The sequence below is a fragment of the Hemibagrus wyckioides genome, linkage group LG14 (assembly GCF_019097595.1).
Source record: "Hemibagrus wyckioides isolate EC202008001 linkage group LG14, SWU_Hwy_1.0, whole genome shotgun sequence".
Classification (NCBI taxonomy): Eukaryota; Metazoa; Chordata; class Actinopteri; order Siluriformes; family Bagridae; genus Hemibagrus; species Hemibagrus wyckioides.
The window spans coordinates 5,152,644-5,170,197 of NC_080723.1; the positions used below are offsets into that span (position 1 = coordinate 5,152,644).

The 17,554-nt window shown below is 39.9% G+C and overlaps 1 protein-coding gene across 1 annotated transcript in view; it reads right to left on the reverse strand.

Moving 5' to 3' along the window:
• Positions 1-885: 885 nt before the first annotated feature.
• pdzrn4 (PDZ domain containing ring finger 4) overlaps positions 886-17,554 on the reverse strand; it is a 52,780-nt gene continuing 36,111 nt past the window's right edge. The window contains exons 4-8 of the mRNA XM_058407412.1: positions 15,921-16,019; positions 9,469-9,531; positions 6,604-6,705; positions 5,594-5,719; positions 886-3,546 (exon numbers count right to left, since the gene is read on the reverse strand). Of these exons, the coding sequence (XP_058263395.1) occupies positions 2,137-3,546; positions 5,594-5,719; positions 6,604-6,705; positions 9,469-9,531; positions 15,921-16,019 (1,800 nt within the window). The 3' untranslated portion in view covers positions 886-2,136. The remainder of the gene's footprint in view (positions 3,547-5,593; positions 5,720-6,603; positions 6,706-9,468; positions 9,532-15,920; positions 16,020-17,554) is intronic.

A 17,554-nucleotide genomic window follows, 5' to 3' on the forward strand; every position in this document is an offset into this window, starting at 1 on the left:
ATGTCCAGAGAAGAGCTTTCATGCTGCTGGGAAAGTGACAGCCTCTTTGTGCATTAAAGCCTCCTCTAAGCATTGCTTGAAGGTGAGCTACCGTTCCACTGCGTAATGGAAGGGAATTTGTAGTCTGCTCTGTCCAGGGAATTCTAAAGGTTATCAACAAAGCTTCAGAAACGCGAGCAGTGGCCATGCAGGACAGCGTGGTGAAGCCTGGGGAGGAGGCGAGTGCCGCTATCAGTTTGACATTTCTGTCAGTCCTGCTATTTGATTCGTTAGATGGCTCTGACAAATGTCAGCACTGTCACCGGATCTGGTTTAATTATACCTGAGTGAGTCTTGCAGCCATCCCTGGTTGAACTTAATTAGCTGATGTACACGCTGCTCCTCGCGAATCTGAGTAACCCACGTAGCAATGGGGTGCTCAGACGGCATTTTAATGGCGCCTGCTTAGACGTGAATTATGCAACGAAACCACTGAGTTGGGGAAGATGATTTTAATTGTGATTCTGTTGAGTAAAAAAAACGGAGGATCACGAGCTAGAGAGGGCGTTTAGACAAAACAGAATGGGATTCATTAACCTCTCCATAAAGTGGAAGGAATCTCCGCTCTTCTGTTATTTATGCTTCAAACATTAAGGGGCCATGGCGGAAATATAAAATGGAGCCTAGCAACCAATGTGACCCATTTTAAATGAAATGCTAGAATGAAAGTACAAGTCAAAGTCAAAAAGTTGTGTTCTCGCCTCGAAAAGGAGCATAAATACCTAATACATGGCGTAGAAAGTAATTACCTAGTATTCAATTAAGCCTAATTTAACATGCTGATGAACAAGTAACTAACTACTAATTACCCTCATTAGATTGCAACAGGAAAACAACAGAGGGGCATAGAGATTGTTTTTATTAGAAAAAGAAAAAAAAAACAACAATTTATTTCAAGGTATCACAATGACCACACATTCACCTGGCCAGGAAAGCCCACTACATATTACTTGAAATAAGACAATTAACATTTAGTCAGTACAGTTACAGAAATGTACATTTCTACATTTACATAGCTTCTTTTAAAAAAAAAGGCATTTTAATGATGGATTTGCAGTAAAGTCCAGAGTTTTTGTATGCCTGTAGTTAAGTTTCTGAGAAACTATGCTACATAACTGATCCTGCTCTGTGTTTCCTCACATATATAAAGGCCACTGTGTTGGAAGTAACATAATCATAGCATTTTGCCATAACATTCCTATTCACTTGTACAGATGCTTGATATCACACCTTTTAATCCATATTTTCGCACGTTTTAATCCAATTTCTATTGTAAATAAAAATCTGTCGGTATATACCTTCATAAACTGAGTATATTATTTTAACTCGAATGTTTTTGAAGGTAAATACAGACTTTACAGTCATTCATTTCCTGGTTCACCTTCTTATTTCACGGGGCTTTGCACAGTGTTTTGTTTGTAACACCTGGGATTCACCTGATCAACTAATTATTAAGCCCTTGAGGAAACAATTCAGTTCAGGGTGCTGACTGGACTGGAAAATCGACTGACGATCAATCATGTGAAATCATGTTTGTCCAGAGTAGCTACCATGTGTCTGCTGGTATTGGCCTGTTGCTGGTGGCTGGTTTGGTCAGACTCTTACAGTGTAACTGTCTGAGTGAAGTTTTCCAGAGAAATGCTGCATTTTGTGTCTATAGGTGCGTCTTATCATGTTGAATTTCCATTCAAGTTCCAGCTGAAACAATGAAACCAGCACGGAAACAAAAAATGAAAAGCTGATACCGTAATTACATGGCAGTTTATTTTCCAATGAACAGAAATCTGTATATGAGTACATAACAGAGGTAAGGATGCAGCAAATACTAAAAAAAGAGCAGCTTTTAACACAAATTAGCACTTTGGAATTTTTGCACCAAAGAGTTTCTCACTGCAGGTGTCATGAAAACCCTCAAAAACTGTGAAAAAGAAAAATCCCATTACAAATGTGATGAACCTGTCGATAGACTGTTTACAAAATGTTCATTCATAACAAAGTGAGAAAAATACTTCTTTTTCCTCTCATAAAAATCGCCACATTGAACGAGGCAAAAGTAGATCATACCACATGGGGTAGAGTTTGAGTCAGAGTGGCTCTCTATACAGTTGTAACTGAAAGGAAGGCATTGTGAACTTTGGCCCCTTCGGGTGCTTTTGCTCCATGCGTCATTAGCTCCTGAATGGTCATCCAGTTGTCCAGGATCTTCTTGTTGCGCTTCTTCATCATCTTCCGTTGACTAAGTTCGATGATGCTGAGCTCTTTGCGGCCCTCGCCACTGCTCTGCGGGCACTCTTTCAGACTCTCGAGCCGGCAGCGCTGCATGAATTCACGCCGTCGCCGCTGCTCCTTGGCCCTCAGCAACTGCTGCTTGCGCTCTTCCTTGCTCCAGTAGCGGCCCATCTTCATCTCACTCATGGTGTCATCGTCCGTGGTCATACCGCCGCTGCGTTCCTCTTTGATCTTAAGTGCTCGCTCACGCAGCAGCCGGTCCCGAACTGGGCGCTTGGTAATGTAGCGTGTACCGTCGCTGCGCACCTTTACCTTCCACTCAAGTTTTGGCTCAGAGGGCTGCGCAGGAAGACTGAGCTGACATTGTGCGTATTCTACAGCCGAACTCTGCTGAATTAGCTGCATGTAGCTCTGGTAGTGTGTGGCGTGGGCAGGGATATCTGCGTGCTGGTGCCGGGAGGAGAGGTAGGGGATGCGTGATCTTAACGTTCTCTCTTTCCTTGGTAAGCTCTCTTCCTCTGCTGGGGGTGTCTGCTCCGATTCAGAGGGGTTGCTGTGGTCGGGGCTGCCACTCGGAGCCCTTCTTACAGGGGGACAGGGGGCGGAGCCACGTCCCACAAGCATAGTGCTCCTCAGGTTTTTCTGATTGGTCAGGCTGACTAGTCTCTGCACAGAATGTTCTGGTGAACGGTCCATGAGCAGCGGTGTGCTCCGTGAGCTCTCTGCCGTGTTATAAGCACTAGAGCTGTCCTTGTCCGACTTCTCTGGACGTTCACTTATGTGGGCCAGCTTTCCTCGGTGAGGACTCTGCTTCCCTTGCTCTTTGGCAGATCCGTCTTGCTGCAGTTCTCTTTTGCGGAGCTGCTGTGCCTGCATGATGCTCTGGCACTCCAGCTCAATGCTACGCAGTTCCTCATTGAGGAGACGCAGCTCGCGCTCCATACCGCTGCTCCCGCCCTGTTCAGTCAGGCTGCACTCAATGGTGCTGCTGCGGCTATAGAACAGGTCGTACTCGCCGCTGTTGCGAATTTGGCACTTTAGCTGCAGCAGCTGCTGATAGCACTCGCCTTCAGAACGTCCCTCCTCTTCCCTTGCTGAGTCTTGGCCTTCCCGTCGCTGCCTCAGACACCGGGAGAGTCTCTTCTGGAGCTGGGCCAGAACACTCTGCTCAGAGCTATCAGCCCCAGTGTGCATGGGTCCAGCAGCACAACTCCTCTCCTGGCTGGAGGAGCAGCAAGCACTGCTGCCCATCACATCCTCCTGCTCTGCTTTCCTAACCTGAAAAGAGAATACAATATTTTATTTAAAAAGGTCTGCTTGTAGTAGTATTCTATTAATTCTAACCTGCAAATTCCTCAAAGTTAATTGTTTATTGATTTTCACAGCATTTTTCATCTGGCAAATGCCACAAAATGCATAAACAGCTAATTTTTCCTAATCATCCATGCATTTTCTTGCAATATGTTGCATATATGCAATATGTTACAAAAGTCACATGGATGCAGCATACCAGCTTAGGCTGCATGTAGAGCTCTTGGTTGAGAGCCAGGAATGGCAGCAACATTTTTCTTTTTTTTTTTGCAAATGTGACATTTGTGTGTGTGTGTGTGTGTGTGTGTGTGTGCGCCTTTTTTGTTGCTTATCCTCTTTTGTCAACAGCTTCCTTTTGTTTCGGAAGACCTTCCATTGTCGTTTGCCAGAAATAATGACAGGTTTTCTAAAGGTTGTGCTGGGCCACTCTTTCAATGTTTCCTCTATTTCAATATGTGGTGAAACTCCAAAGTACCCAATGATGATGGCTTTGTGGATTTTATTGCTAGAGCTTGTGAATTTACAGCCGTAGATCCAGGTTGTAAAAGGGCTCAGATCAAAACATCAACAAGAGAGAAAAGATAAGGGCTAGGGGTGGTTTTTATTTTCTCTCCAAATTTTAGTCCTTTTGTACCTGGAGGTTTTAAACCTTGGTTAGGGAGCTGATCTCTGGTCCTCCTAAAAACGGTGGGCAGGATTTTCTTTCAAGTGAGCTTCTGGTTCTGTTCAAACGATGATCCAAGTAAATAATGTTAATCTTGTCATGTTCATTTCCATTTTAGTTTTGCAGTTGTACAGAAAGGCATGTTGCCGTCTGCAGATAAAACAGAGTCATAATTTCATGCTTTGCTTCATTTTCAAGATTCTGCACACAGCAGATGTAAAAACTATCCAACAGATTAACAGTGCAGAAACAAACGGGTTCTGCATTAACATGCCTTCAATAGTGATGCCTTCAACCAAACAAGCCCAGAATTAATAACAGCAATGAACTGTTATGAAATACTCAGGACAAGTGTGAAAATGCCTTAAAAAGTTTACTTTTTGTAGACATTATCTTCCCAGCTGCAGGTTCACTCAAAGATCATGCCTTGGCTTCAGTCTTGGTCACAGCTTTCTGCTAAAATATCTGTCTTACCTCCTGTCACTGATCACATCCATGTCTTTAGCCTTGATCTTATACATGTTTCAGTGTCTCGGTCTCTGCCACTGCTCTTCACTAAGTCTCAAACTTCTCTCCTTCCCCAAACTCAGTCCCAGACACTGACTCCATCTCTTCATCTCTCAGTCTGTGTGCCGCAGTCCCAGTTCCAGCCCGTGACTCATGTCACATTTCATCCCTTGACTGAGCTTCAGTTTCAGCCCTTGATGCAGCTGCAGTGTCTCTCCGTCTGTACCCAATTCTGTCTTTGTCTTGACCCAGTTTCTGCCCCAGACCTTGCTCTATATATCAGTTCAAAGGACTCAATCCCTTCACCCACTGAGAAGACAGTGTTATATGGTGTTTCCAAGGTTGCAGCACCAACACCTGTACTGCCCTGTGATCTGTGTGTCACCTGCTGTTTCCCCTCATGAGCCATGAATAAAGCAGTGATTTTTTTTATATATATATAAAACCTTTATATTTGGCTCTGATTTTCGTTCTTTTTTTCTCCCCCCGTTCACTGTTTCCACATTTTCTGGGTTACTGGCTTTATTATATGCCATTACCATGTGTGTGTTTACTTGCCTGTCTTCATCTTGCAGGGGCGATTCCAATTTTAGACCCCGTTCCTCAGTTCCTACTTCTTAGCCTCCCGCATTGCTAGTTTTCTTGTACCTGTGCTCTGTTGTTTGCCTAGACTGCACCTGCCTCTGTTTTAAACTCAGCCTGCTGTTTGTAATCCAAGCATGAACTTTTTTCAGTGATGACCGAGGCTACCTGTGTATTCAGCCAAATAAAAAAGACCCCTTGAAATAACATGCCCAAACGTCACCACCCATGTATAATATTCATTAATATTCCACAACCAACCTTCTCTTCCTCTTCCCGGGCTGCCCTCTCCATCTCTTCCTCCTCTCTTCTTTGTTCTTCCAACATTTCCATTTTGAGTTCTTCTAAAAACTCTGTGTGCTCATCATCCAACCAGGCCTCCTCCAGCTGCAGACATCAGATAGAGAGATTTGCTTTGTTACATAAACCGGATATGGTCGAGTACTATAACATAGACAAAGGAACAAAACAGAGCATCATTTGAACCTTATTACCAGTATGAAAAAAATGGAAATTGCTTTCATTTTGGTCCACTGAATTGTGATGGGCAGTTCATGGTCTTGTACTGTAAAACAAGCCTGCACATGTTATCAAATTTTGCAAAGCTCATTAGATTGCTCCAGGATAATAAACTTTGCGTGTGGTATTTAATGAAGCAGCCTCTCATATCAGATGGTCAATATACAGCACGATGGCCTTCTGACCCTCTCCTTTAATTTCTTACATCAGCTCTTTGTCTGGTGCGTGCCCATAAAGCATGATCCATATTTATGGATTCAAATTTATTATCAGAGATGCATTTAATTACAGGGAGCTGGAGAAGAGAGTCCATTAATGGTGGGATGAGCTCCGCTGCTCTGGTGTGTCAGGGCTGTTCAACTTGGTCAAAGGATTAAATTCATACAGCATTAGTATGCTATTATTTTTTTATGGGTGACTGCTGGAAGTCAATTACACCGACAAAGCAAAAAAAATAAAACATGACCGGTTGAACGTGTTGGTCATCAGCATGAAGTGAGGGCAGGACACACCCTGTACTCTGGCATGTTTACTGGCAGAAATAAAATTAAATGCCAAGCTTTTTAATGCTCTGTTGAGTGCTGCAGGAAACACCTTTAAGAGTCTGAGGCTACATCAAACGAGGCTATTATGGTATCTAATGGTGTATAATTCTTGCTTTTTGCTGCTATTATTTCCCTGTTGGTGTGAAGGGATTCAAGTGCTCAAGTGTGTGTGTGTGTGTGTGTGTGTGCGTGTGTGCATGTCCCCACCTGCATCTCTGGTCTGGCTACAAGCAGTACAATGTTTCTAGTGTCCTCACAAGACAGCAGAGCCACCGCTTCTTCTCGGTTCTGCACATCCTGACCATTTATCTGCGGAGGAAACACAGTGATAGCCAAGATCACTCTCAGTCTGACCGAAAGACACTATAATCACCTTACGCATGAGGCATTTTCCTCTGTATAGAAGGAAAGAAACACAATAAACAAAGAAGGGAACATTTTGAACAGTGTACTCTGTGTACTTCTCTGTAGTTCTGTGAACTACTCTGTGTAAACTAAATCAAAACTGCACATCAGACCGTTCTAAAGCCGGTAATAAATTTAGAAATCATGAACCCAATGTCAAACACGCTGTAATATTTACAAGGTAACATTAGATGATATTGTAGATTTTAGCAATGCACTATTAAACCAGTGCAGTTATATTTTAATGGTCTTGGATAGCTTGCATTGCAATGAATAAAGAATACCTATAGTAAATCATCCACACACACACACACACACACACACAACTAGCAAACTCATACTGACAAAAGTCTATAAAACTTTTTTATATATAATATATGCATTTAAAATATTTAAAGTGGCTTATTGGTCTGATAATTCACTACATTTTAATCATAACTACAGCCTACAGTCTTATACTGTCTGCATTAACACACCCATACCTGTTTTTAAAATATTTTGATTATTTACATGGCCAGACACACTTCTTCAGAGCAACTTACAATTTATCTCTCTTTTTTATATATGTATATACACACACAATTGAGGGTTAAAGGCCTTGCTCAGGGGTCCAGCTTGGTGGACCTGGGATTCAAACTCATAACCTGCCGATCAGGTGGCCAACACCTTAACCACTGAGCGACCACATCCACCCCCTTATCAATATGGTATGACCTAATATTTGCAAAAAAAGAGAAAAAAAATCCCAAGGCCTAAGTATTATCCAGATGTGATTGTACATTTGGAATGTTGGAATGGTTTTAAAGGTGCGGTAGTCTAACTAGCACAAATATGGCATTATGGTATTATGTGGCTAAGAAAACCTGTTTGAAAAATTGCATTAATGTTTGTTTGTATTGGGATATGTGACTCATTCATTTAATAGACACTCCCTAATTTCCCTTCACTATGCCCCATCTCAGTGTTAAAACTGGCAGCCTGATAAATCCCATGTGAAGAGACAAAAATATTCTTTGATCAAAGAAATACAGTAAAGCCTGAATAAATATTGGCAGCTCTTTTCCATGAATGGGTAATTACTGTTGAAGGGGATTGTTTCAATGGCCTGCATTCGATAATAAATCTATTAGACTTTCTTTTTTTATTTCTATTACAAATAAAAACAGGAAAGCCGCATGAATTGGTAGATTTCTAGACTTTTCCATGGTTATATCTTGGATTTCAATCATTTGAAATGTGCTTGAAAGTGTTCCTGACGTAAAAAAAAAAAACTATTCAACTCTTATTCAGCTCCACCTACTTAACTTCGAATGACCTAATCTTACAATTTTTAATAACTCTTGCCTAATGCTCCTTTAAAGTCTTTTTAGAAAACCAGTGAGAAGGAACTGGTTTGAAAGCGTTGATGCAGAGAGTCATTAACAAACGTTACCACACTCTTTCAAAAGCTTTCTTTTCTTGTTGTAAGTGCTAGGAGTAAATGATATTTAGGAGGTCATGTTTCCTTGTTGCATATGGAGGAAAACGCTCAGGAGACGTTCGTGAGTGCTTCCTGCCTGCATCCACCCAGCCACACAATTAAGTGCCCTGTGACAGCCAGCGTCCATCTTTTTCCAAGATGAGTAATAGTGCAGTCATGGCTGGGATAACAGTTTCTACCCCTGCGAACCTGCACCAATCACTTGCCGACACACTCGCACACACATGACCAGGTATTCATTTACAAAGAAGCACACATTTATAAGCATGTGCATCCACCCACACACACTAGCCTGACACAGACTCATGTGCCAGCCTCGAGGCAGTTGTTGTGAATTTCTATGAATGCCAAACAGGCTTGGTCAGGTCAGGACAAGCACGACAGCTTTTGCTGTTTCTTTTTGTGTCTCAAGAAGGTTCTGGTCAAAATGTTCCAATGAGAAAATTACTTTTCTTACAATAACACTATTCATATATTTTATTGCAATATTTATTTTCCACACTAAAAATATTGAAAAATGCAACTGGCAGCCCAGCTCCTTTTATAGTGATTTTTTTTCAGTGAGCCAAATAAAAGATTAACAGTTAAGGTCACTGGAACATCCTAAATAGCCAATAACCTCATATTTTCCTTGGGATCAGCAGAAAATGGATTAAGAATTGCCGTTCTGAATCTGTGGTTATATCCAAAAATATCTACTCGTGAAGTAGAGAACCTCCAGAGAGCCTGTAATAACCCACTCGAAAATGCTCCACAGGGAGACATTAACACTTCGTGTGACCAGCACAGCAACACTGCTCCTGGCTAATGATGCCAGGGAGATCCCATCCCTGCCCAGGGTGTACACACACTCACACACACACACACACAAAAAAAAAGACCCCAAGTAATGATCCTGTAAAGACCATTTGGAAAACTTTGGAAATGTATCAGCATCTAATAAATACTCTGACGCTCTTCCTCTCTCTCCCTGAAGGACTTCTTCTAAGCTTTACTAAAGTAGGATTCAAAAGTGTGTGCTCCCCCTGTGGGCTGTCTTTGCTGACTCCTACACCAAGAGGGTTACATGCAGACTTAATGTGCAACCATTAAAAATGAAAGAGCCCTCTAACTGCGAGACGATGGCTGCCCTGCTGGAGGAAAGAGCTCCTCATGAGTGTATAATGAGGATTGAGAAGTAACTTTACCTGCAAGATACGATCCCCTTCCCGGATACGACCATCACGGGCTGCAATGCTATTAGGTCCAATCTAAGGAAGAGTGGAAGAAAGCATCGTTGAGAATGAATAGACATGCATCGCATAAGTCACTGGGAGTTAATTTTCCAGCACTCTTATTTTTGCAGTCTATTGTTGTTGTCTCTCAAGGTGAAGAACAAAGTGTGAGTGACAGTAATGCGTGCCATATTGCGAGTGAAAAATCACAATAAATCAATCAGACGCAAGTGGTTTGAATGCTGACACAAAACAACAAGCCGCTGAGCTATGCGCTAGCAAACAACCTGGCAGACGTTGAAAGACCAGAGTAGAGAAGGATTTTTCAGTCAATCATGAAGAAGCTGTTGAACAAATCCATAAACACTTTCTAAGATGTAGGCATAATGTCTTAAAGATGTCTTTAAAAACATAACCACATGTACATGACCTTTGAGAGTTACCCACAAGACAGAAATAACAGTTAAAAATCTTAAGAAGTTAAAAGCAAAGCTACAAATTGCTAAAAAGGACGTTAAATGAAGCGTTCGGAAATCTGCACCAGATGTCGTAACTCTATGTGGAGATTATCGAGAGTATAGAATTCTGCTTATACTTCAGACAGTTAAAGTTCCTCATATGTGATCAGACGTTTGTTGCACAGAACAAGTTCACCTTCACCAACCCATCAGAAACTCGATCTGACATTAAGGGGAAATACTACATTCAAACATTTATTCAAACAGCTTGTGCTTTGAAATAAAAATAGTGACTTAAATCCATCTCTTAAGCAGCTTCAAGATTCATCTACATTTGCTAAAAAACAGAAACAAATATTTACAATAGTTTATGATGTGCATCTTTACTGGTGATGTGTCTAACATAAAGGCCAGAAAACTTTGCAGGTTCATCACCAAAAACATGGTTCACATAGTGAACGTTTGACATTTTCTCTGAAATATATCTGAACACTCCAGAAGGTCCCTGGTGGACTAGTGGTTAGGCTTCTGCTTGTTCATCACCACAGTCTGGGTTCAATTCCCAGATAGAGAACTGACTGATTTGGGGTTGCTCAAGACAGTGCACTCCCAGTGCTGGTCCCAAACCCAGAGAAACTGGGGAGGGTCATCAGGAAGTGCTTTCAATGTAAAATATATATATATATTTCTGTAAACTACAGGCTTTTTCTGGACTGAAAAACTTACCATAGCCAAGTTATTTACTATACAATAACCATGATCTTCATGATCTGTGTGAGAAAAAATGTTTTTAGGCTGCCTGATTATCCACAATGTTTATGTTAAACTGCCTCATTACCAAATCTTTGCAAGGAAGAATAGAAAGTAAAATAAAAACATCTCTATATCATTTAAGTGAAAGATAATTAGACTCCAAATATGTACGTTTACACAAAATTTTTATTTTGTCCAATTTTTCTACTTTTTCTGGCAGAAATTCGTCATGTAAGACGTGTAATGTTTTTCCCAGATCACCACATATACCTACTACTAAATATCCTGTAAACTTCTAAATTGCTTTCTGAAGACACAAATAATAAAGAGGAAAATCTGAACATGACTGCATTACAGGCTTGGAAACATGACCAGTGAAGTTATTCTGCCTATGGGTCGTAGAAAGGCAATGTGTGTGAACATTAATACACATTAAACTCAAGTTTCCCCTGCTATAAAGGCTTGACTGGTTCTCCAGTTTATCCATCCCATAGATCCTCTGTCACTAATGATACTAAGCAAGGGGGCAGGCCCATCTTTCAGTGGCTAATCCATTCAATCCATGTCTTGCCTCATTTGTTTCACTCTATCCAATCACGACGCTTCTCAAGAGATGACTGACAACTGGAGTGTTTTATCTTTATAATACATCCAGGCCTTCTCAGAGTCGCAGCTCTTTAGAGAGATGACCTGCCACAGTGTGTGTGCTCGTACTGACACGGCCATCCTGCCTTTAAGAGATACCGCTGATATGTAGTGCTGATCTGTATTGCTCACAGTTGTAGCATTCTGTCTTGTAGATAGTCATCTAGAGAGTCTATAAACGCTATCTCGTCCAAAAGCTCTGACCTAAAGATTTATCACAGTGCAGAATCATAGTGACTAGTTACTGCAAATCACGCTTAGTTCTACTGTACCTTATGACTACTACAGCTTTTATTCTTGTATTATTCTAACAAATGAATAATTCGTAAATTGTAAATTAGCCGTCTTCTACGTGACTATCCTTTTATTATAAAATGCATTAAAATACAGTTACTGGGATCTGGCTTTCCAGTTTTACAACCTTGTGAGCAAAGGCTGTACATCAAGAGCAGCTATAATATGGTACATAGAGCAGGCCACAGATCTGCAGTCTTCAATTTTATGGAGTGAAGATTTTAATAAGCCTGTAACCACTGACTGGCTCCGACATATCTATATTCAGAGCGAGTATCTCTTAGAGCACATTGAAGCTCTGATGCAACTTCAAATGAATCAAAGGGTAAGTTTGGCAGAACAGAGGAGAGTGGCTTTGGCGCTAACAAGTGTGAGAAAAAGCCTCTCGAACAAATCTTACACATGTATTCCATGATAACCGGAGAGAGACTTTTGTTATGATAGCAAAACTGATTCGGTAACACTTTACAATAACAGTATATAAATAATCATACATTTCTTATATAAATATGAACTAACAAAGAGTTAATCTTAGCTACACTGCGAGTCTTCTGAATTCATGCATGAATAACAACCACCTTAAGTACGTTAGTATGTTTGTTAATGTATTTATTTAGCACATAGAGGTGAACTAAATCAAACATGCTCTATAACTTCAAATTGTTAACTATTGTGAGTAAAGGAGAAGAGCCCCAGGGCTCAAACACCCAGAGCATGTACTAGTACTAGATTTGAAGAGGCAAAAATTACTGGTGTTTATCATTATATCATGTGTCTTTCTACGTTTGATAAAGAGGATAAATATAAATTATGAAAGTAACTGCAAATGGCAAATTATCTAAACAATTTGAAATGATGCATGCTTAATTCATATTCTTTCAAATACATCAGGTTTGATTAGTTTAGTTTAGTCCTATGTCTTAATTCATAACTAGCAATGTTATGAATACTAACATGTACATTATGTGGATTAAGGTTGTTCACACATGAATTCCTTATACTCACACAGTTAAGGTTCATTCATGAACTCTTCATTAGTTCGTGATTAGTACATGCCTTGACTTATCATTAGTTCATATTTAAGCAAGTATTAATTCATGCCATAATCCACTGCATGATTATTCCTGTACTGTGGCAGCTCAAGTGGTTAATGCTCTGGGTTGTTCATCAGGGTTCAATCCCTGGCACCACCAAGCTGCCACCATTGGGCCCTTGGGCAAGGCCCCCAATCTCCCATGCTCTATAGGTGTTGCATCATGGCTGACCCTGTGCTCTGACCACAACCGTTCAATGATGGGATATGCGAGGAAAGGATTTCACTGTGCACTAATATGAGACAAATAAATGCTACTTAACTTATGTTTTACCACTGATTCTTGTGGACAAACCAATTATTAAAAGCCTAAAATCTGCATCTGCATTGTGGTAAATAAGAATTTGCACTCTACACACTGGAGCTGAAATGAGCTTATAGTAAAGGATGTTGGATATTTCTGCACAGATGCCAAATATTGCTAGCAAATATTCTTGCAGGCATGAAAAAGAAGAAGAAGAAGAAAAAAAGCAGACCACTTGTCATGTACCACAAAATCCCTGGTGTGTGTGTGTGTGTGTGTGTGTGGACAGGACGGCTCCATGCTAACAGCATAAATGATACTTGTCTCTTGATACAGAAATTCAGAGCACTTGTTATTATTTTCTGGTGGGTAGAGGTATGTAAAGGCAACATGTGTTTTCCTCAAAATATTTCCTGCCTTCTTTTGGCTGAAAAAAACCTGAAGTCAACAAATTCACAAGTCAGAACTACACGATATGAACGCCGTCATACATGGCAATGCAAAAGGCTCTCTGTTTATATCTTTATAAAGATATTTGTTTGCTCAGATTTCAGTTGACACGATTTAATCGGTTGAATTAATCACAAATAAAAAACAGTCTGTCATTCTCTTCAGTCTCATCTGTTCTTAAACCCCACAATCGTTCCACAAGGCACCGTAACCTGGTCGCTTTTTATCTTTTTATTCGTTTTTCATCTCGGGCTATGTCGGGAGTTAAATACATTAGGTGATGTGTTTATACAAACTTTGTGCATATTGGTATTTATTATAAATTCTAGCGCAGAAAATAGAGAGAAGCAGCAAAGCGTTCGATGTTATAAAGACAAATTTAGTTGTTTCCAATGAGAACCTTGAGGATCATCTGTGGCAATATTACACTGAAATGTGTCTCACATTGCATTTTATGGCTTGGGTCGAATAATATTTGGGTTTGGTCCCAGTCCCAGCTATATTGGATATATGCCTTTGCTCAAACAATCAGTGTTTGCTCAATGTGTGGTTAAGGATTTGAACATCAGCTCTCCTGTGAGACAGTTCACACAGTTCTACACAAGAAAAACTTGGCAAGTCATGAACTGCATGCAAGTCATTTCAATAATCTAACCAGGCCACCATGTTTAGAATACTGAATATGAAAAAATAAATAAATTCCTGCGGATTTACTGCCATATCTTTTGAACTTTGAATACAGCTCCTCTAAGGTCACAAGGTTAGAAGACTCTCTGCACATATCTGCCCACATCCTAGACTGTTTTCTTGAAGTGTTTAACTGAAAGCATTTTGAAGGATGCTATTCTGTACAACCAATGCTAGAAACACAGTTTGCATGGTTTTGTATAAAACGTAACTTTTATTCCATATACTGTAAAGGATTGACAGTAATTTATTGGCAACAGGGTTGATGATAAAGGACTGTAGAAGAGATATTGCATACATATTGCACTGTAACTGTAAACTACATAAATATATTAAGCTGAGCTCGTTGTGGTTGCTCATTGATTAGGGTTTTTAGTTGCAGCTCAGAAGATCATGTGTTCAAATCCCATCACTGCCAGGCTGCTATGGTTTCGTCCTTAAACCAATTTTTCCAGTACACTGGCTCTCTGGATATCTTTATACAGTATTAACAAATAAATTATTATATGCTAGAAGTCTGTTATAAAATTAGATTAAAATCAGGACACTTGGCTTACAGTGCGAGACATTTTTTAACCTTTCAGATAACGTTACACAGGATTTTGTGGTTGAAAATAACACCTTCAATTTGCAGATGGTCATGAACAAGGACTTGGTGCATCACAGAGAATAGAAATGGGTTTGATATCAACATTTACTCTGAAGAAATATCCTGAAGAAAATATTGCTCCTTGCAGGCTAGTTAAAAAACAGAAATAGTTAAGAAAAGCTATAAATTTTTAAAGTGTTTACTTTCATTTGAGCTATTTAACACCAAAGTGGATTGAGAAATTCAATGCTGAACATGGGCAAAACCAAAACAGGCTCAAATTCCCTCAACCGTCAGCTCGGGTGTAAGTTGTTTTTTAAAGCATCAACCAAATGTTCGTCATTGTGCGACATTAAATACTATGTAATATACAGTATTATAGTACTTTTACTGAGAATATGTTTACAGTTGTGTATTGATGCCTGTTGCCAGTAAATTATAGTCCATTGTTTTACAGTATACAATATCACCATGTCACTCTGTCATGAAATCTGGTGCACATTTAGAATAAATAAAGCACAATCCAGTCATTTCTATCAGTCAAAGGCACTTAGTGGAGCATCAGACTCAGATATGACTTTTGATTAAGTCCTATTTGCAGCGGTTGCTTTCTCTCATTTACATGCTCCCCCAATGACTCCAGAATAGGAATAATAATCAGAGGCATATTTTTCTTTGTCAACATCACAGAAAATCCTCAAAGAGTGAAAAACAACATGCTCTCTTGCTGTGATATGCATCAGATTTCATAAATATTTAATGAACAGCGTTATTACCAGGAGTTAAAAAAAAAATAGCAGAACTGTGTTGGGATTTTTGTTTTGTTTTGTGCAAAGATATGCAATCCGTCACGGTAGAATGCTGTAGAAATACCGTATTACTTACTGCACAACCATTTATAATATATACTATATAATATGTCTGTGTTAGGCCCCAAAACTACCATTAACCCCTTAAACTCTTCGGATCTGACAGGAGTACATTCCTCAATGCGTAATATTAATTTCAGTTTAGTTACTGAATAATTCATAGTTACTGGAGAATATGCTTTAAGATAAATAACTTAATAACAAGACGAGACCCTTAAGGGGTTAATCCTGAATCACATAATATGCTAAAATGCAAAGAGAGGCATAGCTTGGTTTAGAGTTGTGTGTTAGGCAGGAGATAAACGTTAAATGACTGAATTGGCATCAAAAAGATGAAGCTCACCTCTGACACGTAGATGGCAACATCATCTTCATCATCTGTCCTGTAGCAGAGAGTGAGGCCGAGCTTCTCCTGACTGTTCTGGCGGCACAGCTCCACTTCCTACGAGGTGAAAAGACATTATCCTGAATATCATTTAATGTCATATTTGCATCAATAACTATTAAATGCAAGCAATAATACAGTAATGCAACCTTATAAAATTCTATAACAATGTATGAACCATCTATAAGTTGTGTTTTTCCTTCAGTGATAGTATGGAAGGATATTTCTTGGTGAGCTTCCAATATTAATGATTACTTTGTAAATAAACTGTAGTTATGCTATTAAGCATTTATATATTCGATCCATAATTGCTGCACAGATGAAAAATTCATTGGCTGCTCCACAGTGGAGAATGAGCTTGATTAAAATCCGGGCATCACTAACAATAACTGGCAACTTCGCCAGGGAACATTTCATATTTGATTGACAGGCCATGTGAAACTGCAATCAATTTCACAATTTTTACAGTTTGACCTTGTAACGTTTAATCACGCATCGGAGTGAATGTTCTTTGCGAAATCCAATGCATCTCATGAGAAGAAATTATAGCAATGTCAGAAACCATTAGTTTCAATATCTATGGAACTGGAACACACAGGATCTGGGAGAGGTTTGAGGTTCACCGCGGTGGGGTTTACTGAACAAAATCAAAAATACAAAATCAAATACAAAAGAAATGTTGAAAACACAAATTAGCGTGAAACATGAACACAACAGGGCTCAAGGAAAAGATTCACTCGAGATACAATTCAGAACTTAGTCACACTCAAGGGTTGGCCAGACTTGTTCGTCTGCGATTGCTTGATATATACTGTGTAAACAGGAAGTGCTTGGGAAGTCGTTCAGTTTTTCAAGAGGTGTAATATCGCAAGCTGATGTGACAGGAGCATACTATTTATAATAATGTTTAGACAGGGAAAAAGCCCAGACACGTACTTATAGCACTGCTGAAGATATGAGCTGTCTGTTTCTGCTGCAGGTTACATGTCTGTTTCCAGCATTTTTTACTGCATTCTTGATACTACTATATACTATATTGTACAAAATCACACTGTCAGCTTGAACACATCTCTCAAACACACAACCTGAAAGTATATGATGAGTAGGAGTTCAGTTTAACATAATTGAGGGAGAAGAATGAATGGATTTCAAACAAACAGAAAGACCTGTTTGTGGAATCTTTCCTACAATATGGCTTGTGGATATTTTCAATTTGCGAGCACATTGCTGTGCCATATGGACCGCTGACTAGGGGAGCCCTGGTGAAGTAGGATGAATTTCACTGTGCAGAAACTGTATTTGGTACAGGCTTCTTAATACAAGTATATTCCATACAAAGCAAAGGGCCATGTAAAGCTATCAGAGTGAGCCCTCTGCTGCATGTACAGCCAGAGGTCACTTTGACTTCTTCCTCCTTCTCTGTCTGTATTCATCAAACAGTAGTAGTCCGTCACAAACCCAGGGGTCTGCACAGCTAATTATCCCCCAGAGCTGTAAGCCAAAAAGGAAGGCAACTATATTGTCAGGCTCTCTCTCTCTCTTTTTTTGATGCACTGCAGCAGATATGCTCTCAGATCTTTAATTGAACGCTT